This window comes from Mastacembelus armatus, chromosome 13 (genome assembly GCF_900324485.2).
Source record: "Mastacembelus armatus chromosome 13, fMasArm1.2, whole genome shotgun sequence".
Taxonomy (NCBI): Eukaryota; Metazoa; Chordata; class Actinopteri; order Synbranchiformes; family Mastacembelidae; genus Mastacembelus; species Mastacembelus armatus.
Window position 1 is genome coordinate 24,215,265 of NC_046645.1, and position 23,560 is coordinate 24,238,824.

The following is a 23,560-nucleotide window of genomic DNA, read 5'->3' on the forward strand; positions in this document are numbered from 1 at the left end:
TAGTCATATTTTAGTCATCTGTTTTGTTTTAGTTTTAGTCGACTAAATAGCATAAGATTTTAGTCGACTAAAACTACAGTAGATTTAGTCGACTAAAATCTATTGGGTTTAATTTAAGTGTAATTTAGTTAAACTATTGTAATATACAAAATATTCTAAATTAAAATTAAATGAAAAACAAGTTTCATTAAATATATATGGAATATGGCCTTTCCATAAAAGACCAAACATTAGATATGCATCGTTTATGACTTGCATATGACATTCTTCATTCTTTAAAGCAAAAGACCAATTCCAAAATATTTAAGAGAAATATATTTGTCGTCATCCCTTAATTTTTATTTAGTTAACGTCTCATTTTCGTCAGTGAAAACTTGTCGTTGATGAAAATTATAACGAAAATACTTCGTCAACGAAATTAACACTGGTTCACAGAAATTAACTTTATAACAAAGTCATCTTCCATATGACAAAAACTATAAAATGATACTGAGATAAGGCTGTTTTTACATCTGCAACTGCTGGAAAGCATCGAGGCACATTTACCTAGGTACCGAACTTAAATACGTGGACTTCACTACATGTCAGAGCCAAATCTTGTACTTTTTCCTGCTCTACATTTATCTGATAAGAATATGCTCTTAGAATCAGAAGAATCAAACAAAATACAGTCTGATCATCAAACTTTATTGATCCCTGGTGGGAAATTCCCAAGATACCCAGCAATATGGGAAGTACTTCAAATTAGAAGTATATAAGGTAGTTAACATTAGCTACCCAGCAGTATGGAAAGTACTTCAAATTAGAAGTATATAAGGTAGTTAACATTAGCTACCCAGCAGTATGGAAAGTACTTCAAATTAGAAGAATATAAGGTAGTTAACATTAGCTACCCAGCGGTATGGAAAGTACTTCAAATTAGAAGTATATAAGGTAGTTAACGTCAGCTACCCAGCGGTATGGAAAGTACTTCAAATTAGAAGTATATAAGGTAGTTAACATTAGCTACCCAGCGGTATGGAAAGTACTTAAAATTAGAAGTATATAAGGTAGTTAACATTAGCTACCCAGCGGTATGTAAAGTACTTCAAATTAGAAGAATATAAGGTAGTTAACATTAGCTACCCAGCGGTATGGAAAGTACTTCAAATTAGAAGTATATAAGGTAGTTAACATTAGCTACCCAGCGGTATGGAAAGTACTTCAAATTAGAAGTATATAAGGTAGTTAACATTAGCTACCCAGCGGTATGTAAAGTACTTCAAATTAGAAGAATATAAGGTAGTTAACATTAGCTACCCAGCGGTATGGAAAGTACTTCAAATTAGAAGAATATAAGGTAGTTAACATTAGCTACCCAGCGGTATGGAAAGTACTTCAAATTAGAAGAATATAAGGTAGTTAACATTAGCTACCCAGCGGTATGGAAAGTACTTCAAATTAGAAGTATATAAGGTAGTTAACATTAGCTACCCAGCAGTATGGAAAGTACTTCAAATTAGAAGTATATAAGGTAGTTAACGTCAGCTACCCAGCGGTATATAAAGTACTTCAAATTAGAAGTATATAAGGTAGTTAACGTCAGCTACCCAGCGGTATATAAAGTACTTCAAATTAGAAGTATATAAGGTAGTTAACGTCAGCTACCCAGCGGTATATAAAGTACTTCAAATTAGAAGTATATAAGGTAGTTAACATTAGCTACCCAGCAGTATGGAAAGTACTTCAAATTAGAAGAATATAAGGTAGTTAACATTAGCTACCCAGCGGTATGGAAAGTACTTCAAATTAGAAGAATATAAGGTAGTTAACATTAGCTACCCAGCGGTATGGAAAGTACTTCAAATTAGAAGAATATAAGGTAGTTAACATTAGCTACCCAGCGGTATGGAAAGTACTTCAAATTAGAAGAATATAAGGTAGTTAACATTAGCTACCCAGCGGTATGGAAAGTACTTCAAATTAGAAGTATATAAGGTAGTTAACATTAGCTACCCAGCAGTATGGAAAGTACTTCAAATTAGAAGTATATAAGGTAGTTAACGTCAGCTACCCAGCGGTATATAAAGTACTTCAAATTAGAAGTATATAAGGTAGTTAACGTCAGCTACCCAGCGGTATATAAAGTACTTCAAATTAGAAGTATATAAGGTAGTTAACGTCAGCTACCCAGCGGTATATAAAGTACTTCAAATTAGAAGTATATAAGGTAGTTAACGTCAGCTACCCAGCGGTATATAAAGTACTTCAAATTAGAAGTATATAAGGTAGTTAACATTAGCTACCCAGCAGTATGGAAAGTACTTCAAATTAGAAGAATATAAGGTAGTTAACATTAGCTACCCAGCGGTATGGAAAGTACTTCAAATTAGAAGAATATAAGGTAGTTAACATTAGCTACCCAGCGGTATGGAAAGTACTTCAAATTAGAAGTATATAAGGTAGTTAACATTAGCTACCCAGCGGTATGGAAAGTACTTAAAATTAGAAGTATATAAGGTAGTTAACATTAGCTACCCAGCGGTATGTAAAGTACTTCAAATTAGAAGAATATAAGGTAGTTAACATTAGCTACCCAGCGGTATGGAAAGTACTTCAAATTAGAAGTATATAAGGTAGTTAACATTAGCTACCCAGCGGTATGGAAAGTACTTCAAATTAGAAGTATATAAGGTAGTTAACATTAGCTACCCAGCGGTATGTAAAGTACTTCAAATTAGAAGAATATAAGGTAGTTAACATTAGCTACCCAGCGGTATGGAAAGTACTTCAAATTAGAAGAATATAAGGTAGTTAACATTAGCTACCCAGCGGTATGGAAAGTACTTCAAATTAGAAGAATATAAGGTAGTTAACATTAGCTACCCAGCGGTATGGAAAGTACTTCAAATTAGAAGTATATAAGGTAGTTAACATTAGCTACCCAGCAGTATGGAAAGTACTTCAAATTAGAAGTATATAAGGTAGTTAACGTCAGCTACCCAGCGGTATATAAAGTACTTCAAATTAGAAGTATATAAGGTAGTTAACGTCAGCTACCCAGCGGTATATAAAGTACTTCAAATTAGAAGTATATAAGGTAGTTAACGTCAGCTACCCAGCGGTATATAAAGTACTTCAAATTAGAAGTATATAAGGTAGTTAACATTAGCTACCCAGCAGTATATAAAGTACTTCAAATTAGAAGTATATAAGGTAGTTAACATCAGCTACCCAGCAGTATATAAAGTACTTCAAATTAGAAGTATATAAGGTAGTTAACGTCAGCTACAGTACAGTATATAAAGTACTTCAAATTAGAAGTATATAAGGTAGTTAACATCAGCTACCCAGCGGTACATAAAGTACTTCAAATTAGAAGTATATAAGGTAGTTAACGTCAGCTTCCCAGCAGTATATAAAGTACTTCAAATTAGAAGTATATAAGGTAGTTAACATCATCTACCCAGCAGTATATAAAGTACTTCAAATTAGAAGTATATAAGGTAGTTAACGTCAGCTCCATCTTTACCAGCTGCAACATTAAAGTGATCAACACAATAATCCATCAATAATTAGAATCCAATAATATCAGATACATTAACTGTGGCATGTTTTTTATTAGAATGACCGTTAAGAGTGAACATATTAATCTGAGTACAAATGGATGACATGCAGCAAGAGCATACAAAACACATTTGAGATACAGTGTACCTATTAGGAATATAACACAAATATATCAGAATTTCACAAAACATATTAGAGTTTAGAATTAACTTCGTACACTGGACACATGAAGAAAAATATTTACTTTCCGAAAACAAATTAATATGGTCACAGTATTTTTCCAGTCAGTCTATCAGCAAAGAACGATATGAACATCAATCAACCGAGTGACTCCCACAAATAAACTACAATAACAATAGTAACAGTCCTGCATGTGTCAGTATGATCATATGGGCTGTTTCCTCAGCCACATAATTAATCTATCAGTTTTATCACCTTGAGATATGAGGTACACACTAAATAAACATCACTGTCAGGCTAGTTTAGGTTTAGTGGAGGTGAGTGCTGAGGTCTACAGCACTCAGAGGCTTTCTGGGCCCAATAATATACTGCACCTGCCAACCTCCCCCAGTCCTTCTCCAGAAACCTTGGATAGCATCAGATCCTGTGTACTGCTGCACTGAAGCTTAACATTTGGTGCATTTAACCCCCAAACAATAAATCGCTATGACCATTTACAGAGAGATAAAACTTGTTTGATAAGTTCTCCAGTAAAACATTTTATCTATGAAGTCACAGTAATTAAATGAAACCAGTGCAGACACGTACAAAACTGAACAGAAAGTTTTTGTTAAATATGTAAAAGTTTGGTTTGTTGACTCATCTTGTCAAACATGGCTTAGTAACTACATGTATTTGTAGTTTTACATTAAATCAGTGTCAGTTAAGCTAATCCCAAGCCCCTTCTAACAAGATAAAAATAAAAAGGTAATCTACACTATTTGGCATTAATGTTAGGCCTTTCGCTTTCCTCATTTAGACATTTTACTCTACCTTTTTTTAATCTTAAGGCCAAAACAAACCACACCATGTCAGTAGAAGATCAGAATATGCGTCATGTTTTTGTCTCTTCAAATAAAAAATCATGTGTCCTGTCTGATACCAGCAGTTTTGTAGAGAATGTAACTTCTTTTAGAGAAAAAAAGCCAACAAAACTAGAAGAAAACTTTGCAGATGGGGAAAATTTAGAATAAAGACTTGCACAATTGAAAGGGCTTCGGGTAAGATTGTAAGCACCTTAGTTACACTGTTAAAATCAATCACCGAGACATAAAATAACCTGAATAACATTTGATATTTAAAATTACAACATGTACAATACAAAGAAAAGCTCTACAATTACCAAGGTAAGATTCAGATTATCCAGGGAACGTGGATGTGTGTAACAATAAGGAGGTATATAAACCAACAAAAAGACCCCCAATATACAGTGTAGAAAGTGAGAACGGAGACCTTGTCTGAAAATCAGAGCCCAGATGTATAAATAGCAAAGAAGGTACCAGGTGTTAACATTAGCTGCCAGATCACACAATAATATAAATGTAACCTGGGTTAGACTCAGCATGTAAACAACTGCCATAGAGTCTAAAATCAGCCTTTCACTGACATTTCACACAAACAGGCTGATATACCGTATATAATTCAAATGTTTCCATGTTAAACAAAATTAAATAACAAAAATCAGAATGAGCAGCAGTGCATGCAGATTTTCTGGTCCTATATAAAGTAAGGCACCAGAGGTTTCCAAAATTCACTTAGAATATGGTATATACATATAAAACAACAAAAATCTTCAAGTGTATTAAAGGCAGTCTATGAGAGTGCATACAACAGATACTGGAGTTTTGGGAGTCGTCAGTGTTCAAGCTTGAGTTGTCATCTTCTGTAGCAACGGGATCTGTCAAAAAAAATGCCCAGTTTATTCAACCTGGCTTAGAAACTCTGAGACTCTCAAACAAACCCCCAACAAATTTCCATAACTAAGCCAGAGCACTTTCATGACCCACATTACTTCCATTCACTGTTTTCTGTGTTTTTCCCGAAGGCTACACTGGCCTGCTTCATCTACTTTTAGGCTCAGATGGGAGGCGAAAAACTAAAATCCACCATGTAGAGCACTGAATCAATGAAAAAGCTGTACGCCACATTTCTACTGCAGTCATTAAAGTCCTGTTTTTTTCCCCAATTATAATACATTGCATTTAAACATTAGTATAACAGGAAGAGTCCACCTCACCCTCTGAGAAAATAACCCTGATAATGTGATCATAGTTGAAATAGAAATATTTAAGAGTAAACCAGCATCTGTTAACGAAACAGAGAAAGTCTACTCAGGATCGAAAGCCTACATCACTGCAGTACCATTACATTGATACTAATCTGTATTTAAAAGCACACTTACCTTTGTCAGGTCCACTCCAGTGAGCGCATTGACCGACACAGGAAGTTCAGCCAAGAGGCGGTTCACCTCCCCCGTCACACGGTTCCCCTCCCCACTCAGGATGACAATCTCATTGGTCTTGGCCAATGGTGCTGCCACTTTGGCAGCAATCTGCAAAGATATGATTAAAGGTGTTCACTGTAAGCAGGAAATGATTGAAATTTCCAATGTTATCAGTGATCAAGTGATGCATTATATAGTCATTGTCTCATGACATATGAATCATTACGGTGATCCCACAGTTTCTACACGGAAGCTACTGCTGCATCAAGTGCAAGTCTCTTAAAGAAGCATGCTGTAGACTCCTAGGTGCTCATAACAAAAGATGTAAAAGCTAAGCTGAACTAACTGTCTCATGCTAGCTTCATATTTAACAGACATGAGAGTGATATCAATCCTTAGCAATAAACAGAATAATGTCTGTTTATGATCAAGAATTTCAAGAAAGTCAAGGACAGCTTAGTACATGATTCCCCTACTAGGAACTATCACTGGCTCATGCTTGGGGCTCACTGTGGCTCAGGCATAAAAAACTGCAGAAGCAGGTAGAACATTTGGTGAAAATATCTGTATTTTACCTTTGGCAGAGCCTCCAGGACCAGTGCAGTCTTAGCTGCCTCTCCATATTGCTGGTAGGCCTCTGCCTTCAGCCTCATCTTCTCAGCCTCCGCCTTACCCACAGCTTCAATTGAAGAAGCCTCAGCCTCACCAATCTTCCTGATCTTCTCCGCCTCAGCCTGGGCTGTCAGAACCATCTTTACCCTGATGTGAGTGGAAACACAGGAGCTATAATCATCACAGTATTCTAATGAGCTTATATCTGATCATCTGTTTTCTCAAGCGCCAATATGAACTACGGCAGCTGGTTTGGACAAACCGTACAAGTCGAAAGCTAGCATTACCCAACTAATGAATCCCAGCTCTACAGCAGCATTACAGCAGCACAGTGTCAACTGATGAGGTTGATGGACCGCAAATCCTTAATACATGTCATCCCAGTGTTTACTGCTTATTGCCACATTAAAATTAAATTCACTCTGTGCAATTTACTATGAAGGTTACAAGCTTGATGTTACTTTAAAAAGCAAATGACAAAGTTATGATATTGCTACCGGAGTGTGGTGCATCATGGCCTCTTTACCTACTGTTTTAGATCTCTACTGTAATTAGCTTTGTAAGGCAACTACAGGCTGCTGGGCCTCAACAGGAGTGAGGAGTGTGGGGTGATGGGGATGTTTGTGTTAGCTCTCAGTGATGTTGAGATCTCCACTGACCGGTGGTTCTGTCTGAAAAAGCTAAAACGGACTGACAGGTTCTCACTCACTTCTGGCCCTCTGCCAGCTGCTGCATTTTGTAGGCCTCGGCCTCAGCGGGCCTCTTGACCATGGCAGTGAGCTCCTTGTCTGTCCGCTCAATCTCCTTCTCCTCAATAGTGATCTGTTTCTTCCTCTGCACCACTTCGATCTCAATCTCCTCCAGACGGATCTTTTGCTGCTCCTTGGCTGCCTGCAGCTCGTATGCCAGCTGGGCTTCTGCTTTCTGAAAACAGCAGCAAACAGACTCATATCTCTAAAGCACACACACACCAAAGTGACACACATTTTGTCTGAAAACATAGTTGGTCCTGTCTGTTTACTGTTTATTTGTGTTGAGGTTGTTAAAATCATCATCATCTCAAATCATTTATTTTATGTGTACAATTTTGAGCTGTACTTGGCTGAGTTCATGCTTACCAAACTACTTCAGCTGATTCAAATGAAAACCTCCGGTGCTCACCTTGGTGTTGACTTCCTGGTTGAACGAAGCTTTCTGCAGCTCTAATTCTCTTTTGGAGTCAGCCATCTTGGTATCAGCCTGGAATTTGACGTCCATCATCTCCTTCTTACATTCTGCTTCCTAGGAGGTCATACACAAGTGGAGCGGTGATCAGTTGGATGACGTGCATGAGAGAAGCCACTGCTTAGAGTCTCCTGCCACAACATTCTTACCCGTATCCCAGCATCCCTCTCGGCCTCAGCCACGCCGATGTCTGCATCCCTTTGGACAGCTGCAGTCTGGGTCTTCCCCAGGGAGCTCAGGTAATTCAGTTTATCGTAGACATCCTGTGAACACAGACAAAAACAAGGTCAAACTACGAGTTGCAGAGCTCTGCTTCCTGTAAACAGGGAAACACAGCAAACGGAAGTATAACTGATAGTTTTTAAATGAGACATAACCGAGACACAACAAGTGCGTCCCATTGGTCAAAATCCAGTTTTAGAGCAGCAGCCTGAGTTGTGATGTGCCTGAACTGCTTTATTTTGTTTCCTTTGGTGTGGTGGTTCCACTACACTTGTTTTCATGGTTTTAGTTCTGTTGGGTCTAGCTTTTAATGTTGACTTAGGTTTAGTGAGATTGGCTGTTGTCTGTTTATAAAATTCAAGCCTCTGTAAGGGTCCAACCACCTGAAGTACGTTGCTGCAGAGTTGCTGGAACAGACAAACACCTCATTAACTGAACCAGTGGTTGGGAGCAGCGTGCATTAGTGACAGGGTCTTAGCTACTTTCACCGATATCAGGATCTTTTGACAAATATCTACACAGACAAAAATAAAAAAGACAACCCACAAATGTCTGATGCCTCCACCAATGAGCTACCTGATCCCTTTCAGAAGCCATTTTGAACTGGATTAATTGATGTAATAAATGGTCTCAGGGCTTCCAGCAAAGCACTATGGTCAGCCTTCAATTAGCTCTGCTCGACAACAGTGACCTTCACAGCCAGATGATTATTACAGATGATTTCTCCAGGGAGCTGCATCATCCACAGCAGATAGAACACATTCAATAGATGGTTGTTTACATTATGGTTTCAAGTAATGTTGAAATGCAAAACTGCACAGACCAAAAACAGGACAGAGTGAGTGCTGACTGATATTTGTAGAATAGTGCTTAATCTATAAACACTGTATTTCCCATTTGTTGAGCTCTTAATGGCAGCTCATGTGCCATGTACAAGCCATAATTACAATAATGCACTTCTGTGTGTGCATTAGACTGACGTGGTACTCAAACAGAAACCACAACTTCTGACCAGTTTCAATGGAATCAGAGATTAATTCAACTGCAGTGTCACTGAATATTTTAGATGGTGATTGTTCAGTAAAGCATATTTAAATGGCAGCTGATACCAATCTATAGCTCACTGCAATGAATATCATGTAAACTATAATATAATTTATTAAAGTACAATACAGAAAAATCAGTTCACAACAGATTTAATTTGAAACACTACATACCCTGGAGAGTGAATTGTCATTTATGGGACTTCACAAACCATAAAAACAAGCAGCATAGCTGTTAAATGTTTAGAACAGTTCACTGAGGATCAACTGAAAACAGCATTTTGTATCATTATAAATCTTTTGTTATTTGATATAAAAAGCTTGTTTCTGTCTTAAAGGTTACCACTCAGGACCAGCAGTACTTTAAGAGGTCTACTAGCTAATGTAGCTAATGTAAGCTTTGGCCAGCTAGCAGTAAACAGGCGAGGAGTGCTTTCCTGATGAGGCTCTAAAGGTTTATACCATCAGAGACATGAATGAATGAGTCTTTTTTTTTTTTTTACATCCTCTTAATTCGCACTTTTTCTTCCAAGTGCACCCTGGCTCATTCTGGAAAAATATACAGCTACAGTCACAGTTGTTATTATTAGTCTTAGTATTATCAGTGTGATGCTGTTCACAAAGCAATGCACTAGATTTTATTCACAATCGAATGCTGACAGTTGTTTTTCTTGCCAATGAGGGGACTTGATGGCAATAGAAACTGTCTGTGGTGTTATCGGACAGTAAGACTGGCACACATTGCACAGGCCTCAAATAAAAAGACTAAAACCAGCTTAAAAGCTCCTTGTGGCCAGAGTATGTTCTTCCTTCTCCCCCTAAATTAACAAATTCCCCAACTAAGCTTCTGACCTTTCTTTGCTCAGCTGTTACATTAACATCACTGGCTGCCAGAGAAGCGAGTGTTGTTTCTGTGTCCGCTCTCAGCACCTTGAACTCACCTTAATGGTAAAGCTGAGAATCTCAATGCCCATCTTGCCCACATCAGGAGCTGCTACCTCCCTCACCAGTTTAGCAAACTGGTCTCTGTCCTGATAGATCTGCTCTACAGTCAAGGTACCTGCAAGAGAGAGACTCCTTGGAGTTCAAAATGTCACTTATTACAAACAGGTTTTCATCAGCCAGCTTCTGCATTGCAAAGATGTTGCCCTGGACTCTGAGAAACTGTGACTGACATTTTTTTAGGATTTCAAAAAACAAACAATAAATTAAACAGTGCAGTTTCTGTCTAAAATCACTGTTGTGAGTTATTTACGCTGGTTTGTCAGAAAACAAATTCAGCCATGTTAATTTCAACAAACACACAGGTAATCCATACCTAGAATGGCACGCAGATGTCCCTCCAAAGTCTGCAGAACCACTGATTTGATTTCCATCACTGATTTACCCAGAAACTGCTCACAGGCCACTGGCAACAACTCTGGGTCTACCATGACTTTCACCTGAAGACAGTGACAGAGACAGAATGAGCTAAGAGAGACAAAACTCTGCATGTCCAGCTAAAGAGTCTGTGATGTGGCCTGTCCTCAAAATAATACTATAGCAGTGTTAAAGGTTTAAGTAAGAAAGAAAGGGTATTGTCATTAGAGCCAGTACAGAAAAGGAAGTAAAGAAAATCTCAAATTTTTAAAGGTGTTAACTGCGAGGAGACTTTGGCATCGGGTTTTAGAAACATCTATTCCTATTAAGTGCTCCAGTTGTTCAGCAGAAAAGTAAATCCATCAGTTGTGTTGTTCTCCCGCAAATCTACTTCATTAACACTAGAACTCTTGACATGAAGCAAATGAGATAAACGATAAGGGCTGGGTGTTAATCAGGAAATATTTGATCATAAACAAATCAACACGACAAACAGTCTGAGGTGTTACCTGAGCCACCCCAGTGACAGTGATGGCTACCCCTTCTGCCGTCTCCACATCCTCACACTGGGGCTGCAGCGTCATAACCTCCAGGGATATTCTACAGTGAGGAATAAAAGCATGTGCTTCAGGCCATTTGGAGAGAATTATGAAGTAACCAGAGTAAACTGCTGACTAACAGAAGTAAATCTGTGCCTGAATTATTGATTTTTTGAGCAGAACTAATGTCTGAGACACTGTTTCTGCCTGTGCTGCACGCTTCTACCAACATTTACAACACTGAACAGCAAAAAAGACTAAAAGCAACAACCACAAACATAACTGGATTAGTGCTAGTGATGCTACAAATGTTCAACTTATTCAACTATAAAAAAAAAATGCACGCAAACTTATTCCACTTTGTCTTTCAATCTAAGAAATGTCAAAACTGGACAACAACCTGTTAATATAAGTTCAGTTTAATTTCCTTTTTGCCCCAAGGTGCAGGGTGCAGTATGTACAGTATAATTAAAACAAACCAGTTCGTACAGCATCTGAGGTCAAACATCACTGCACCTGTTCAACCTGTGACATTGTGACACTGTGTGAAGAATGAAAACTACATTTTGATCCAAGAAAGAGAAACACCAGCTCGATTGTGATATCATGAATAATCCTAATAATTTGTCACTTCGGATGCTGAAGAGGGTTCAAGTGTACCGACGGCTTTCATTGCCCATACACAGCTGTGTTTGTTAAACAGTCAGACTGAACTCTGCAGAGGGGATTTGTGACTGGAAGTGGGACGCGTTTCATCTTCCTATAAACGAAAACCTTTGGCATGACCACACCTGTTCATGCAGTTTTAATTCACACAAATCTAGATGTAGTGTGAAAAGAACATTTGAAGCATTTGTATGGCATGTAATATAAGACACAATAATGCAGAGCAGCTTTGTTTGCTAACTGGCTACCTACATTTAATGGGATGAACACCCCTGTGGAAATTCAGAATGATAACAGCTCATTTCAGCTGTGGTCTGTTTAAGAGCCATTGTCATTTTATCCAAATGAATGCGAACTGCAGGATTTTTATAGTGTAATCCTCTGTCATGAGAATTTAAAGAAGCTACTAAAAGGCCATTTCGAGATAACATAAAACCAGTTATACTGTGTTCTCACCTTTTAGTGTCTGAGATAAGCCACCAAGCCCAGGCCCAGCCTCCCACAACGTAGGTCTTAGCATCAGAGCCACAACAATTACCTGAGGAAGGAGGAAGAGTGTCATATATTTCACTGACCAACAGCTGTTTATTATCACAGTTTGATTAATTCAGTCCTGTATCATTTGGAAAGTCAAGGAGTGCCCCAGTGTTATGTTATTTCATCCCCCCCGTGTGTGGAGAGCCGACAACACCTGAAGAAGGACTAGAAAATGCATACAACTCTGTTAACAAGTTACAAATTCACTGACAAGTAATTGATTTTAATCCACTCCATCAAATATTTGTTGAACTAACCTGTGTAAAAATGGGTAAAAACTGAGAAATGGTGTTAGAGATGTTAATGCAATTTGGAGTTTATTAGTGGCACCAAGTTAAGACTAATTCACCAGTCCAGTGTTTGAAAAGATCCGGATGTTGCTGTTGTTCATACATGCTCATAAAATATTCACCTATTGTCATTCTGTCACTACGTATTTTGTGTTTGTCCACCCTAAAACATGGATTCCTCCACTGTCTCTCTACAGCAGGTTTCTTTGGTACTCTTTCTTGTTTTGTTTATTTAGGATTTTCCTTTATCGAGGTTAGAAAGTAAGGATTTGTAAAACCTTTCACCACATAGTTGTGATTAGTGATTTTGGGCTGCTTTGTTGACATAAAACACCAGAACTACTATTACTAATACCACCACTCCTACTATTACTACTACTAACATTTCATCTGGCTCTGTTCCTTCTGCTCTCCACTATTTACTCACAGCTATTCAGCTGTGAAATGCAAATAAATATAAGCAGAATCTGTACTTTACTTGAGTATTTCCATTTTATGCCACTTTTGTTCTTGTACTTCACTACATTTATCTGACAGCTGTAGTTGAAGTTACTTGATAGAATAATATTTCACAGCTTAGAAAACACAGTACATTGTTAGAGATCAAACCTTGGTTTGTGACGTTTTATCTATTTATTACTGTTATTAGTATCATTATTAATGTTATCTGTGCGGCTTCATGTTTGTTGATAAAATGCGTTTCAGTCATGTGACCCGAACTGACGCTAACAATATTAGCATTAGGGCTAGCTGAGCTGAACTAACGTTACTAACGTGAACTCTTGACGCTGTGTCTCCGTGGTCATTTTTTTTACCATGAGTTGGTTATTATTTGTTAGTTATCATGGTTTGGCGACAGAGAACAGCGAGATAAACCTGGCGTTGGTTGCCAGTTTGCACCTGACATCAGCTAAGACTAGCATCAGCTAGCTAGCATGACGGCTGCTTCGGTAGATCGGTAAGAAAACAAACACCTACCGGACACGACCAGAGCTTCGTTCGGGCCCACGGTCAAACAGTTCCCCATGTTGGCACAACACAGTGGGAGGAAAGTAAACACAGACGATGTTTAATCCGAGTGTGGACGCTGTGTGAAAGTCTTCACCTCCTGCACGGCGACAGTAACAACAACGGCCCCCACCCACCTAACGACACCGGCCTGACGGAACCACGTCAGCCCGGGGGGTTACCGAGGGCGGACCGCTGAAATAAACAAACAAATAAAACAAATACAGAAAACCGAAAAGATGAGTAATTCATCAACTTGTATCAAGTAAGCTTTGAGCCATAAATAAACAACTTGCAATGTGCTTATATTCCTCAAAATTAGTGTTAGTGCAGACAAATTACAACTTCCGGTAGATACCCGTTTTCTGCTTGTGTCAGTTTAGTCGCTTTATTTTGGAAGGGATTACCGGATGTGTTAATATGTTTTTGTGCCCACGCAATTTTTTTAGCTGTGTTCACTAGACGGCAGAAAAAACTCACGATTATAAATACTACACAGATAGATAAGGTTTCTAATGACTAACAATAAATCAAAACACTGTTTGCATAGCATTTTTTATAAAGGTTCATGCAACTCAAACTGTTTTACTATCAACTGTGAGGCCACAGTTTATAGTAAATAAAATAAACCAATTTTAATAAGTGCATCCTGAAACTAATCCTTTGACCTTCTTTTTAAGCCAGTTGGTTGTCAAAGCTTTTTTCTTTCTGCTTTGTTATCTCACACAGAACGAGGAAAAGGAGCGAATTCGAAATTTTCCTTTTTGTACTCCTTGTTTTATATATTTCAGCTTTCCCCCATTCATTCTAAGTTACACTTCTAATTTATGAGGAGAGGCTGCATTAGCTGCTCTGCTGCTTTGAAGTGAAGAAACACATTTAAATAAATAGTCTTTTCAAACTTATTACTTTCCTAAATGTCATGCCAGGACTATATCATCTACTCATTGTAGTCATATATTCTTCATATTAATGCTGAATATAAAATCCTACTCATGTGGTTCTTATCTTTCATTGCACAGATTTTGTTAATTAATTTGATGTTTATAATAAGTAATAAATGTATAGTTAGTTGCCTTCTCACCACATATGCTTTTTGTTTATTCCTTTCTGTATTGTAAATGTCTATATATACTGCAGGCTGTTCTATACAGGTACAACTCAATAAATAATTGTGTTTAAAATATATATATATGACATATTGACAAGTTGTTGCAGTTCACAGTTTAGTGCTGCGTCCAACAATGTCCTCATTGTCGTTCCCTCCTCTGAGGCTCAGTGATGACCCTGAAGCTCTCTTCATCCTCCTCCTCCACTCTTCCTCCTGCCCATCCTTCGTCTCTCTATCCACTCCTTGTTCCTCTTTGTCCTCCTCTTCCTCCTCATTTGTTATCCTCACAACCACTTCCTGCGTTTTGACTTCAGGATTCTCGTCACATCCTGTCTTACAGGTGGAGGAGGTGGCAGGCTCTGTTTGGTGAGTGGGTGTTGGCACGGCGTTGAAGGTGATGAAGCCAATGAGGATGACCACCAGTGAGATCAGGTAGAGTCCAGAGAACTGAGGGGAGGCAGAAAGTAGGCAGGAAGGTAAATGTAAAAAAAAACAAACGTGAATTTCAAAGCAGAGAATGTTTATGTCTTAAACATGTTTCGAGGAGATCCTTAATCTGTACATGAAGCAGAATAGACCAGTATAAAATGAAAATATTTAAGTTAAGATCCTGATCTGGGTTGAAATTGACAGTGAGCAGTTGATGTCAGGGAAGCAGAAGAAAACCAAAGCACTGCAGATGTCCTCATGAGCACAAGAGAAATTCAATTTACAGAGAAACTCCTTTACAAAACCCAGAACTGATGAAAGTGTAAACTGTGTAAATACATGTAGCACTTTAACTCTTATTATTCATTAACACCACTGTGTCACTACAACACTCAGCAGCTCAGTGTGAACCAGAGAGCTAGACACTGGTTTTTAAGCTAAAACAGTAGGAAGCAGTGCATTTGTTCAGGACTAGCAGCGAATGAATCCACATTTTGGTATTAGTGGCAGCAGGAGGGTGCATGACTGAGTCAGAATAAAATTATAGTGAGTGTGGAGGAAAATCATATTAACCTCTGCACAGACACACAATGCATATTATCAGGAGGCAGTTATTCATTAGTTATAGTCTTTTCAAGGGTTGTGCTGTGTGTGTGTGTGTGTGTGTGTGTGTGTGCACTCACACTGTACTGGAAGAGGAAAATCCCACAGAAGAGGCTAAAGAGGTCGGCGGTGAGCAGGGACAGGTTGACGGAGGTGGCGCTGCTCTGTTTCATCACTATGGGCATACAACTGTACAGAGCGTACATACACAATGCATAAGCGGCAAACAGGAGCCCTGGGAGGAGAGACACCCAGCTGTTAGTTAGCTGTTAGTGTGAGTCTGGTTTGGTTTCTCTCTCTCTGGAGACAAACATTTTCAATGCATGGGATTATTTGTTGCACCTTCATGTTCAACTTTGTTTTTTACAAGTAGAACAGTTGAGACTACTAATCAGGCTGTAGTCACTTATATCTGTATCTATCAGATCATGTCATACAGCACACAATATCTATCTACACAAGAAATATACAATCAGTGAAATGAACCAGAAGAGCTGAAATATTTGCCTGGGCATCTTATCCTGCCCTCGGCATGTTAGGTCTCGATGAGTACTGACCGACTTGCCAGTTCCACTGAATGGCTGCAACTTCAGTATATTCCAGGATCACCCTAGGTAGAGAAAAAAACACCAGATTGACCACAGTGGTAAATGAGTCTGAAGCTTTGACTGATCAGCCAGACCTACACTTACATCTGTATGATGCTGATGATTGTGCCGAACAGGCCGACCATGCCCAGGAACTCCACCCTGCTCAGGTTTTTCACTGTGTACTCCTGACACACATTAGACACGGCGTACAGCGAAGCACTGAGCAGCACCAGCCCGTCACCTAACAGGATGTTTGAGGCTGAGGAAAGAGAAGACATCATCGCATTATCTACTGACAAACTCTGGTATCTGACATCAAGTATATCAGAAAATGAAAGGAATCTACTGTCCTGTTGCCAAAGGACATACATGGAAAGTAGTGCACTCCTCAACAAGATTTAAGGATCAAATCAATGCAGCAAAACTTTTGTCTTTGATTCAGCCTAAATTACCCACAATGCAACTCAACTGCACACAGTTTCGTTGGAGATTCTACATTTCTAACAGGTCAAGGATTTTAGGAGTTTATAGAACTTCCACTCCCTGACCCTGGACCCAGGTTGTTTTTTTTTTTTTGGGAAGTTTTTGCCTTTATTTGACAGGACAGTGGAGAGAGACAGAGACTAGGGGAGAGAGCGAGGGAAGACGTGCAGGATTATACAACGGTCGGCTCAGGAGTCGAGCCAGCATCCCCTGCATACATGGACAGGCGCACTACCACTACACCACCAGTGCCCTCCCCGGACCCATGTTAATCAAACTGCTACAAGTAAAATGTTTGAGCCACTTGTTAAACATTCCTTATTGCTCATATCTGAAATATGTCTCAATTCAATTTGATGGATGACTGCCTCACAACAAGGCTGTCCAATTTTGAAGACTCCTTCAAATGCAGCAGAAACATGCAGCCTTTTTATCCCAGGAGATGAAGGCTTCAACTGTTGGATCCTTCACGACCCAATCTATCCCAACGTTCTCTGAGGAAAAGTGAATATGACGGATAAAAGTGGATCTGGCTGAGCCGAAGTTCATTTTGGTATTATCTTGCTATGTAAAAGAATTTAAATTTCACAGTGTAACCAGGCCCTGGTCAAGGTTTTTGCCTAAACTAATGACAGCAAGAATGACTTTATTAACAAGTTCAGTGAGTGAGTGAACGGTTCTTACTGGAGCCCTGGTCTCGTCCAGCCAGCAGGTCGGCCCCCACCATGGCCCCCACCCCAAGTAGACAGATACAGACAGCTACATAGTGGACCGGCCTGTAGTGTGTCTTCAGGATCCACCAAGACAGGACGAGCAGGACTGGGATCACAAAGCAGTCCAGCAGCTGCAGACAGGAACACAGCCAGAAACACACTAATATAAAAAAAAGACATAGTTCACTTGAAGCTGAAGCTGAGGTCAACTCAGAAATTCACTGATGACTACACCAAAAACATGCATTCTCCATAAAAGTGACACACAAAAGAAAAATAACAGTGAAAACTTTCTGGATGCTCTAAACCAGGGGTGCCCAACCCCAGTCCTCAAAGGCCACTGTCCTGCCAGTTTTCCAATTATCCAAGTCCTACGGATTACCTGGATCAGACATGTTCAGTCAATTAGGCGCTGTAAGATACCATCTCAGATGAAGCTGGAAGGGGGAACACAAGGTGAATTATCCAGCTTTGGATTGACTGAACACACCTGATCCAGGTAATCAACAGTGGGTAGGGCAAGGATAGTTGGAAAAAAAGCAGGACAGTGGCCTTCTGAGTATTATGGGTTGGGCAGCCTTGGTCTAAACCATTTAAAAAGAAATGACAGGAAATATCACTTTTATTATGGTGGAGAATACACAACACAAAAATCTCACAGGTTAAGACAAGTGATGCAGCTGTTGGTTCTGTGTGTCCAGATCCCATCCAGAGACTGGCAGCACCAATGAATGTGGTGTTGTCAGCGTAATGTGTGTGAATCCAGAACCTGGTTCAGCTTATTGGTCTGTGCCGTAGACCTCCATTGTTGTCAAAAAACTATTAAAAACACAGCAGGGAGCCACACCGCTGCACTGGCTCACATGGTTCTTCCTCACCAACAATGGGAGGCCCGTCTTTTTCCAAAAACCAGCTCCAGACACTGAGAACGGCGTCACTTTTTACAGTCTGAGGGAAAAAAGATTCGACTGATCTTTGCTCTGTTTCCACTGCTTCACTAAACAGTGTTGTTACTTAGGAAATGGAAAGTGATTGCAAACAAAATCAGTACTGACTTTGTTAAATGGAAATAGACTAAAACTAACCTACTCTGCTTCAGCTGATGTTAGTCATTGTCTTAGCTAACTCACAACAACAACAACCCCAAACATGTAGCCTCACACAAACACCACCTGTACCCACCTGTACACTAGTGAGGGAGGTGTACTGGTACGCTTTAACCACAGTGTAGTTGGCCTCCACGTCCACCAGCCCCAGCAGGAGGTACTTCCACCATCGGTGCTTCAGAATCTGTAAAATATTTCCATCCCCTATGTTTCAAAGGGGATGTAGTGAGAAATCCACATATAATGTGAATCTTTGTGATTAAATAATAACAATTGTCAGTCATGTGACTGCACAAAGAGATGTCATTGCATTTGTTTTGTTACCTTTGTACTGTTTGCTTAGGTGCTTCCCTGATTGTATGTTGTAAATACTCACTGGTTTATTGCGATTATCACGCCTTCCCCCAGTTTGCTGGGATACACATTGGGGTGAACATGCAGAGTCAACACACTTGGCCTGAAGGTTGTGTCATATCCCATAAAACAAGAGAGACATCTTCTATTGTTGGGAGTTTTTCATTACGGGATTTCCACTACAATTTGGCATGGAAGGATCACAGCAAGAAGGTCGTGGGTTCACATCCTGGCCTTTCTGTGTGGAGTTTGCATGTTCTCCCCGTGCTTGTGTGGGTTTTCTCCAGGTACTCTGGTTTCCTCCCACAGTCCAAAAACACGTATGTCAGGTTGATTGGTGACTCTAAATTGCCCATAGGAGTGAGTGTGAGTGTGTGAGGTTGTTTGTCTCTATGTGGCCCTGTGATGGACTGGTGACCTGTCCAGGGTGTACCCCTGCCTTCCACCCGAGAGAGAGCTGGATAGGCTCCAGCAGATCCCCGTGACCCTGAGCCAGGAAAAGTGGGTATAGAAAATGGATGGATGGATGGATCCTCATATGAATCAATTCCAGACTTTTTGCTTTGTATAAGAGCTGGCTTGATGGAGGCAGGGCAGGAATAACATAGATAACTGGGTTAAATAGAAGACTGGGCCCAGAATTCCCCTCCAAGACTCAGAACTGTAAACTAGTAATTTCACTGTATACTATTGGGTAGTTCTGGGAAAAGACCAGAGTCAAGAAAGGGACCACCAGACAATGACCTGGGTACCTCAAACTCCAAAAGAAGACCAAAGCAGAGAGAATGGCCAACCTGTTGCAGAATCAAACCCTGGTAAATAGAGGAGCCTGAGAGCTGTGGACTGCTGCATGCCTCACTGCTAACACAACAATCCCATCAACATCTGCTGGGAGTTTACATGGGTTTGAAAAGCTCATCAGTCTGTCTGTTTCTGTTTCTTTTGTTTTTTTTTTGGTAAAGTGCCTTGAGATAATTTTGTGAATTGGCGCTCTACAAATGAATTGAAAATTGAATTCATCTAAGAGAGAGATGTCACTGAAGGAGGAGCGCTTCCAGGACCTTGAAAAAGTTATGTAGAAGTTGTTAACAGAGGTTCTCTATAGGGAAAATAAAATAAACACGTAGAACCCAACAAAATACCCAATGCACTCTCTTTAGGATTAAAATGTCTTTATTGCTTAAGGCATGTCTTAATTGACTCAAATGAGCACCAAGGCATTTTGTCCTTCAAGTGGACAGACAAACAGAAGCTAAAGGGAGCACTATGGGCTTTATACATGTTGTAGAGCCGCCAAGCTTATCTTTAAGCAGCTTTGGTGATCCTGGAAGGTGCATATAGTTGACGCGCCTTACGCGTTAAAAAGATGATAATGTCCCCACAGATGTTCAGATGCTCAATAACATGTTCATTTATTTACCTTAAATGTATGGTATACTTGTGCATAGCGCACTTTTCCACAGTGACACCTAGTGGTGGCTTAAAATAATACCACTCCTACATGGCTCTTACACATGTACTGTCTACACCTGTATGTGGGTGTAGTCCAGAGAGGTGACACCTAAGAGAATATTCATTTAAAACAGCCAGCAGATGGAAGTGTAATCCCAACACTCATGAAGACATGATTAAAAATGAAACAGTGGATAATACAAAAATAATAGCAACAAATATTACAAAACAGTCTATAAGAACACAGTGAAATCCAGTTCTTCATTTGATCCAGGATGTTTTGTGGCCTGTACCTTATAGATCCAGGATTCCTGTTGTTTGAGTTTTTAATTCTATTTCCTTTTTGTATGGAAACTGGTATGTGAATGCTTGGAGATTGGCTGGGTTATTGTTCTGGAAGTCCTAAAAGTGTCTGGCCATAGGAAAGTTCGTATTACCTATATGTCTTCATACCAGATTTCATCCAAAAACTGCACTGGGCGGGGAAGTCAAAAATGGCACAAAATCGGCCTGCTCAAGTAAGGTACAAGTAACTCAAGTGTGCACCCAAGTAAATGTACTTTGTGACACCGCACCACTGATCACACTTGCTGTTTTATAGCCACATAACTGAGAAAAACATAAACCCTTATTTGTACTGCTTAAAATACCATTGCTCCTGAGTTAGAGGGAGAATCTCGGGTGTTCAGTGTGGCGGGGTTACCTGTTCTGCAGAGCAGCATGGTGCTGTATGTGACACACATCAGGGAGTAGTTCAAGAAGCTCTGCAGCATGGGGGTGTTCACCTGGAAGTGTGTGGCCAGGTACTGGGAAGTAATGGCTGTCCCACAGATGAGCACAGCCAGGCCCTGACCCATGGCCAGTGTCTTGGCTAGCTGCCTGAGAGAAAAGAGGGGGCATAGGCTGACTAACTTAAGGCTACTGATCCATTTTTTTAATGTTGTACATGGAGTGGTGGAAAAATCATTGGGATCACTGGGACATTTCTCTGGCAGGCCAAACAACAAACAGGTTAAGTTGACGGACCTCGATGAATCTTTGCGACTTTCACCCTTGACAAGGTGTCATAAACACATCATGTGTATTGCAGCCATTGTGCATAGCAGCCGTCCACCTGCTTGTCCACCAGTATTGTTCTAGTCAGCAGGTGTTCTGCAGATTTGTGCTACCAAAAGATGTGCTACTCAGCAGTGCTGCACATGCTCAGACCCACAAGCCTGGACTCTGTTTCCGCATCTATAAATCTGTGCAGCCTTTCAGCCTGAGCAGTCTGAGATTTGCACTCAATGTTTTAAAAAAATCTTTGAAAAAGTTCCATTAAGCTCAAGATATTCTGGTTCTCTTGATTATTTATCTGACAGCGTACATGGATTGAGCAGTGGTGTAATGTAGTTAGGGTGATTCTGTACTGGGATAGTGGCAGAGGCAGACATTAGCATATGACCCAACCCAACCCAATCCAGAAATTGGTGCTTATTTGGTATATAAGGACCAAATGTGGCTTTTCACTTCAGAGTGTGTGAGTATCTTGAAAGTATCAAAACATGCTCCCCATACTCTGACAGTGTAAATAGTAAATACTCAAATTCATAAGGCAGCATTTTTTTGATAAGGCAGCACAAATCGACAGAACAGGTCAAAAACAGTCAGAAACACTAAAACACACTCGGCCTGTAGCCTGTAGCCAGCATGGCTAGCTAAGTGGATAGTAACAGTGTCACACCACAGCTGGTAGGCTACACAGTTTGTGTGTCTTATTGGGAATCATATCATAACCATGACATTGAATGAAAGTTGTGTTTCAACCAGTAAAAAAGAGTAAAATTAGAAGATGTATTTGCCAGCACAGATTATGTTACAGGCTAGGGGGTAAGTGGACACACTTTAGAGCCTACATACACTGAAAACTCAGTATTTATAGGTCAGTGAGAAATATTTGTGTTTTGTAATCTAGATAATTTTCCTCCCAGATGAACACAGTGGCCACATGTAAAACTAGTCTGGGTTAACCTACAAAATTAGCAGCTTGTTGGTTTGCATGGAGTCAAGTTCATAGTGTGAATGAATCTTTTAGTCTGCCTGTGTCCATGTTAAACCTTATGGAAAACATAGCAGCGGTGATTGAGGTCAGTCAGTAATTTGCTTTTTGCTTCAGTTTGATGAGACTGGTACTACTCCTGTGATTGTACTGTATGAACCTACAGCCAGTAGCTGCTTAGCTTATCTTAGCATAAAGACGTGAAATGGGGAAATAGCAAGCCTGGCTCAGTCCAAAGGTTAAAAAAAGCATGTTCTTTTTCTGTGTGAAAAGGACAACTTGCCATTTTACAGTTGGTCATGGGCTCTATAACTCATCAAGTCTGCAGGTGTAAATGTTTTTAAATAAATGCTTTTAGATTTTAGTCCAGATGTCCTGTAGCTCTTTTCCAGAAAACAAGTGAGCAAAGAGTTCACTGATTGATAAAAAAGACAAAGGTCCATGCTTTAAGATGATTTTCCACAACCTGGCAACCCAGAGCTTCTTCTTATTGTTTATAACTGATCTGTAAATTACACTGGGGCCAACAATTGCAAATTGTAATCTGTTTGTAAATGGTGCTTTACCAGAAAGTGGCACCAAAATATGAGTAAAGTAACTTTCCACCAGTGCTTATAGGTCAGACACAGCTCCAGATTCAGAAAGTTACTTGTCTGTGCACTCACCAGGTGAAAGCTTCCTGCGGTGTGAATTTCCTGATCCTCACCAGGAGTCCAGTGCTTTGGTTCTCGTACCGCGTGTCCATGGATGCATCCTCAGACTGTTCGGTAGCCATGTTGTCAAACCATGGATGGAGGAGTCCTCTGAGTTTTAACTGTTAGGAATTTTTAAGTCCTTGGTCTTCAGGGTGTCAAGCTGAATGATTAACTGGATCAGAGGGCAAAGATTACTCTTTCACTTATCTGTGTGCATAAAGAGCAGAAGACAGCAGCACTTGATGATTTTTAAAGACATCACTGTCCTTCTTGTCTTATCTACTAATGAAGTAACTGACATTTCATCATTGTTTTTCAATGGAAATTAACATTAAGCTCTGTACTTAGTTACAGTTTGAGATGCTGGTACTTTAGTTGAGAATTTTCATTTTAAGTTACTTTATACTCTAAAACAGTTCAAGTAAAATGTATTTTTTACTCCACTAGATGTATTTGACAACTGCAGTTACTTTAGCAGTTATGTCACTGAATGAGGT

The 23,560-nt window shown here is 39.7% G+C and overlaps 2 protein-coding genes across 3 annotated transcripts; both read right to left on the reverse strand.

Moving 5' to 3' along the window:
* Positions 1-3,575: 3,575 nt before the first annotated feature.
* LOC113123174 (flotillin-2) lies at positions 3,576-13,814 on the reverse strand. The gene is made up of 11 exons (XM_026294998.1): positions 13,460-13,814; positions 12,111-12,192; positions 10,959-11,049; positions 10,409-10,532; positions 10,032-10,150; positions 7,975-8,088; positions 7,763-7,882; positions 7,311-7,525; positions 6,565-6,748; positions 5,948-6,097; positions 3,576-5,443 (listed from the first exon to the last, which is right to left on the reverse strand). The coding sequence occupies exons 1-11, from the start codon at positions 13,506-13,508 to the stop codon at positions 5,408-5,410; spliced, it is 1,284 nt and encodes a 427-aa protein (XP_026150783.1). The 5' UTR covers positions 13,509-13,814; the 3' UTR covers positions 3,576-5,407.
* A 216-nt stretch (positions 13,815-14,030) lies between these two features.
* Positions 14,031-23,170, reverse strand: LOC113123185 (solute carrier family 35 member F2-like). Of its 2 annotated transcripts, none has more exons than XM_026295015.1 (8): positions 23,034-23,170; positions 21,034-21,205; positions 18,601-18,728; positions 17,390-17,549; positions 16,325-16,481; positions 16,190-16,242; positions 15,713-15,867; positions 14,031-15,047 (listed from the first exon to the last, which is right to left on the reverse strand). In XM_026295015.1, exons 2-8 carry the CDS (start codon positions 21,185-21,187, stop codon positions 14,709-14,711), a joined length of 1,146 nt encoding a protein of 381 aa, XP_026150800.1. In that variant the 5' UTR covers positions 21,188-21,205; positions 23,034-23,170; the 3' UTR covers positions 14,031-14,708. The 2 variants fall into 2 exon arrangements, with proteins under 2 accessions (XP_026150800.1, XP_026150792.1); XM_026295007.1 differs by having other exon boundaries at positions 21,034-21,209; positions 23,034-23,166.
* Between the last annotated feature and the right edge of the window lie 390 nt (positions 23,171-23,560).

Coding starts and splice junctions, on each gene's coding strand:
- LOC113123174 (XM_026294998.1), bottom strand. CDS start 13,508: ATGGGGAACTGTTTGACCGTGGGCCCGAACGAAGCTCTGGTCGTGTCC. Junction 11,050..12,110: donor CTTATCTCAGACACTAAAAG/GTGAGAACACAG, acceptor TCCTCACTGTAG/AATATCCCTGGAGGTTATGA. Junction 6,749..7,310: donor CAGCTGGCAGAGGGCCAGAA/GTGAGTGAGAAC, acceptor CACTCACATCAG/GGTAAAGATGGTTCTGACAG.
- LOC113123185 (XM_026295007.1), bottom strand. CDS start 23,143: ATGGCTACCGAACAGTCTGAGGATGCATCCATGGACACGCGGTACGAG. Junction 16,482..17,389: donor TGGACGAGACCAGGGCTCCA/GTAAGAACCGTT, acceptor CTCTTTCCTCAG/CCTCAAACATCCTGTTAGGT. Junction 15,868..16,189: donor TCAGTGGAACTGGCAAGTCG/GTCAGTACTCAT, acceptor CTCTCCTCCCAG/GGCTCCTGTTTGCCGCTTAT.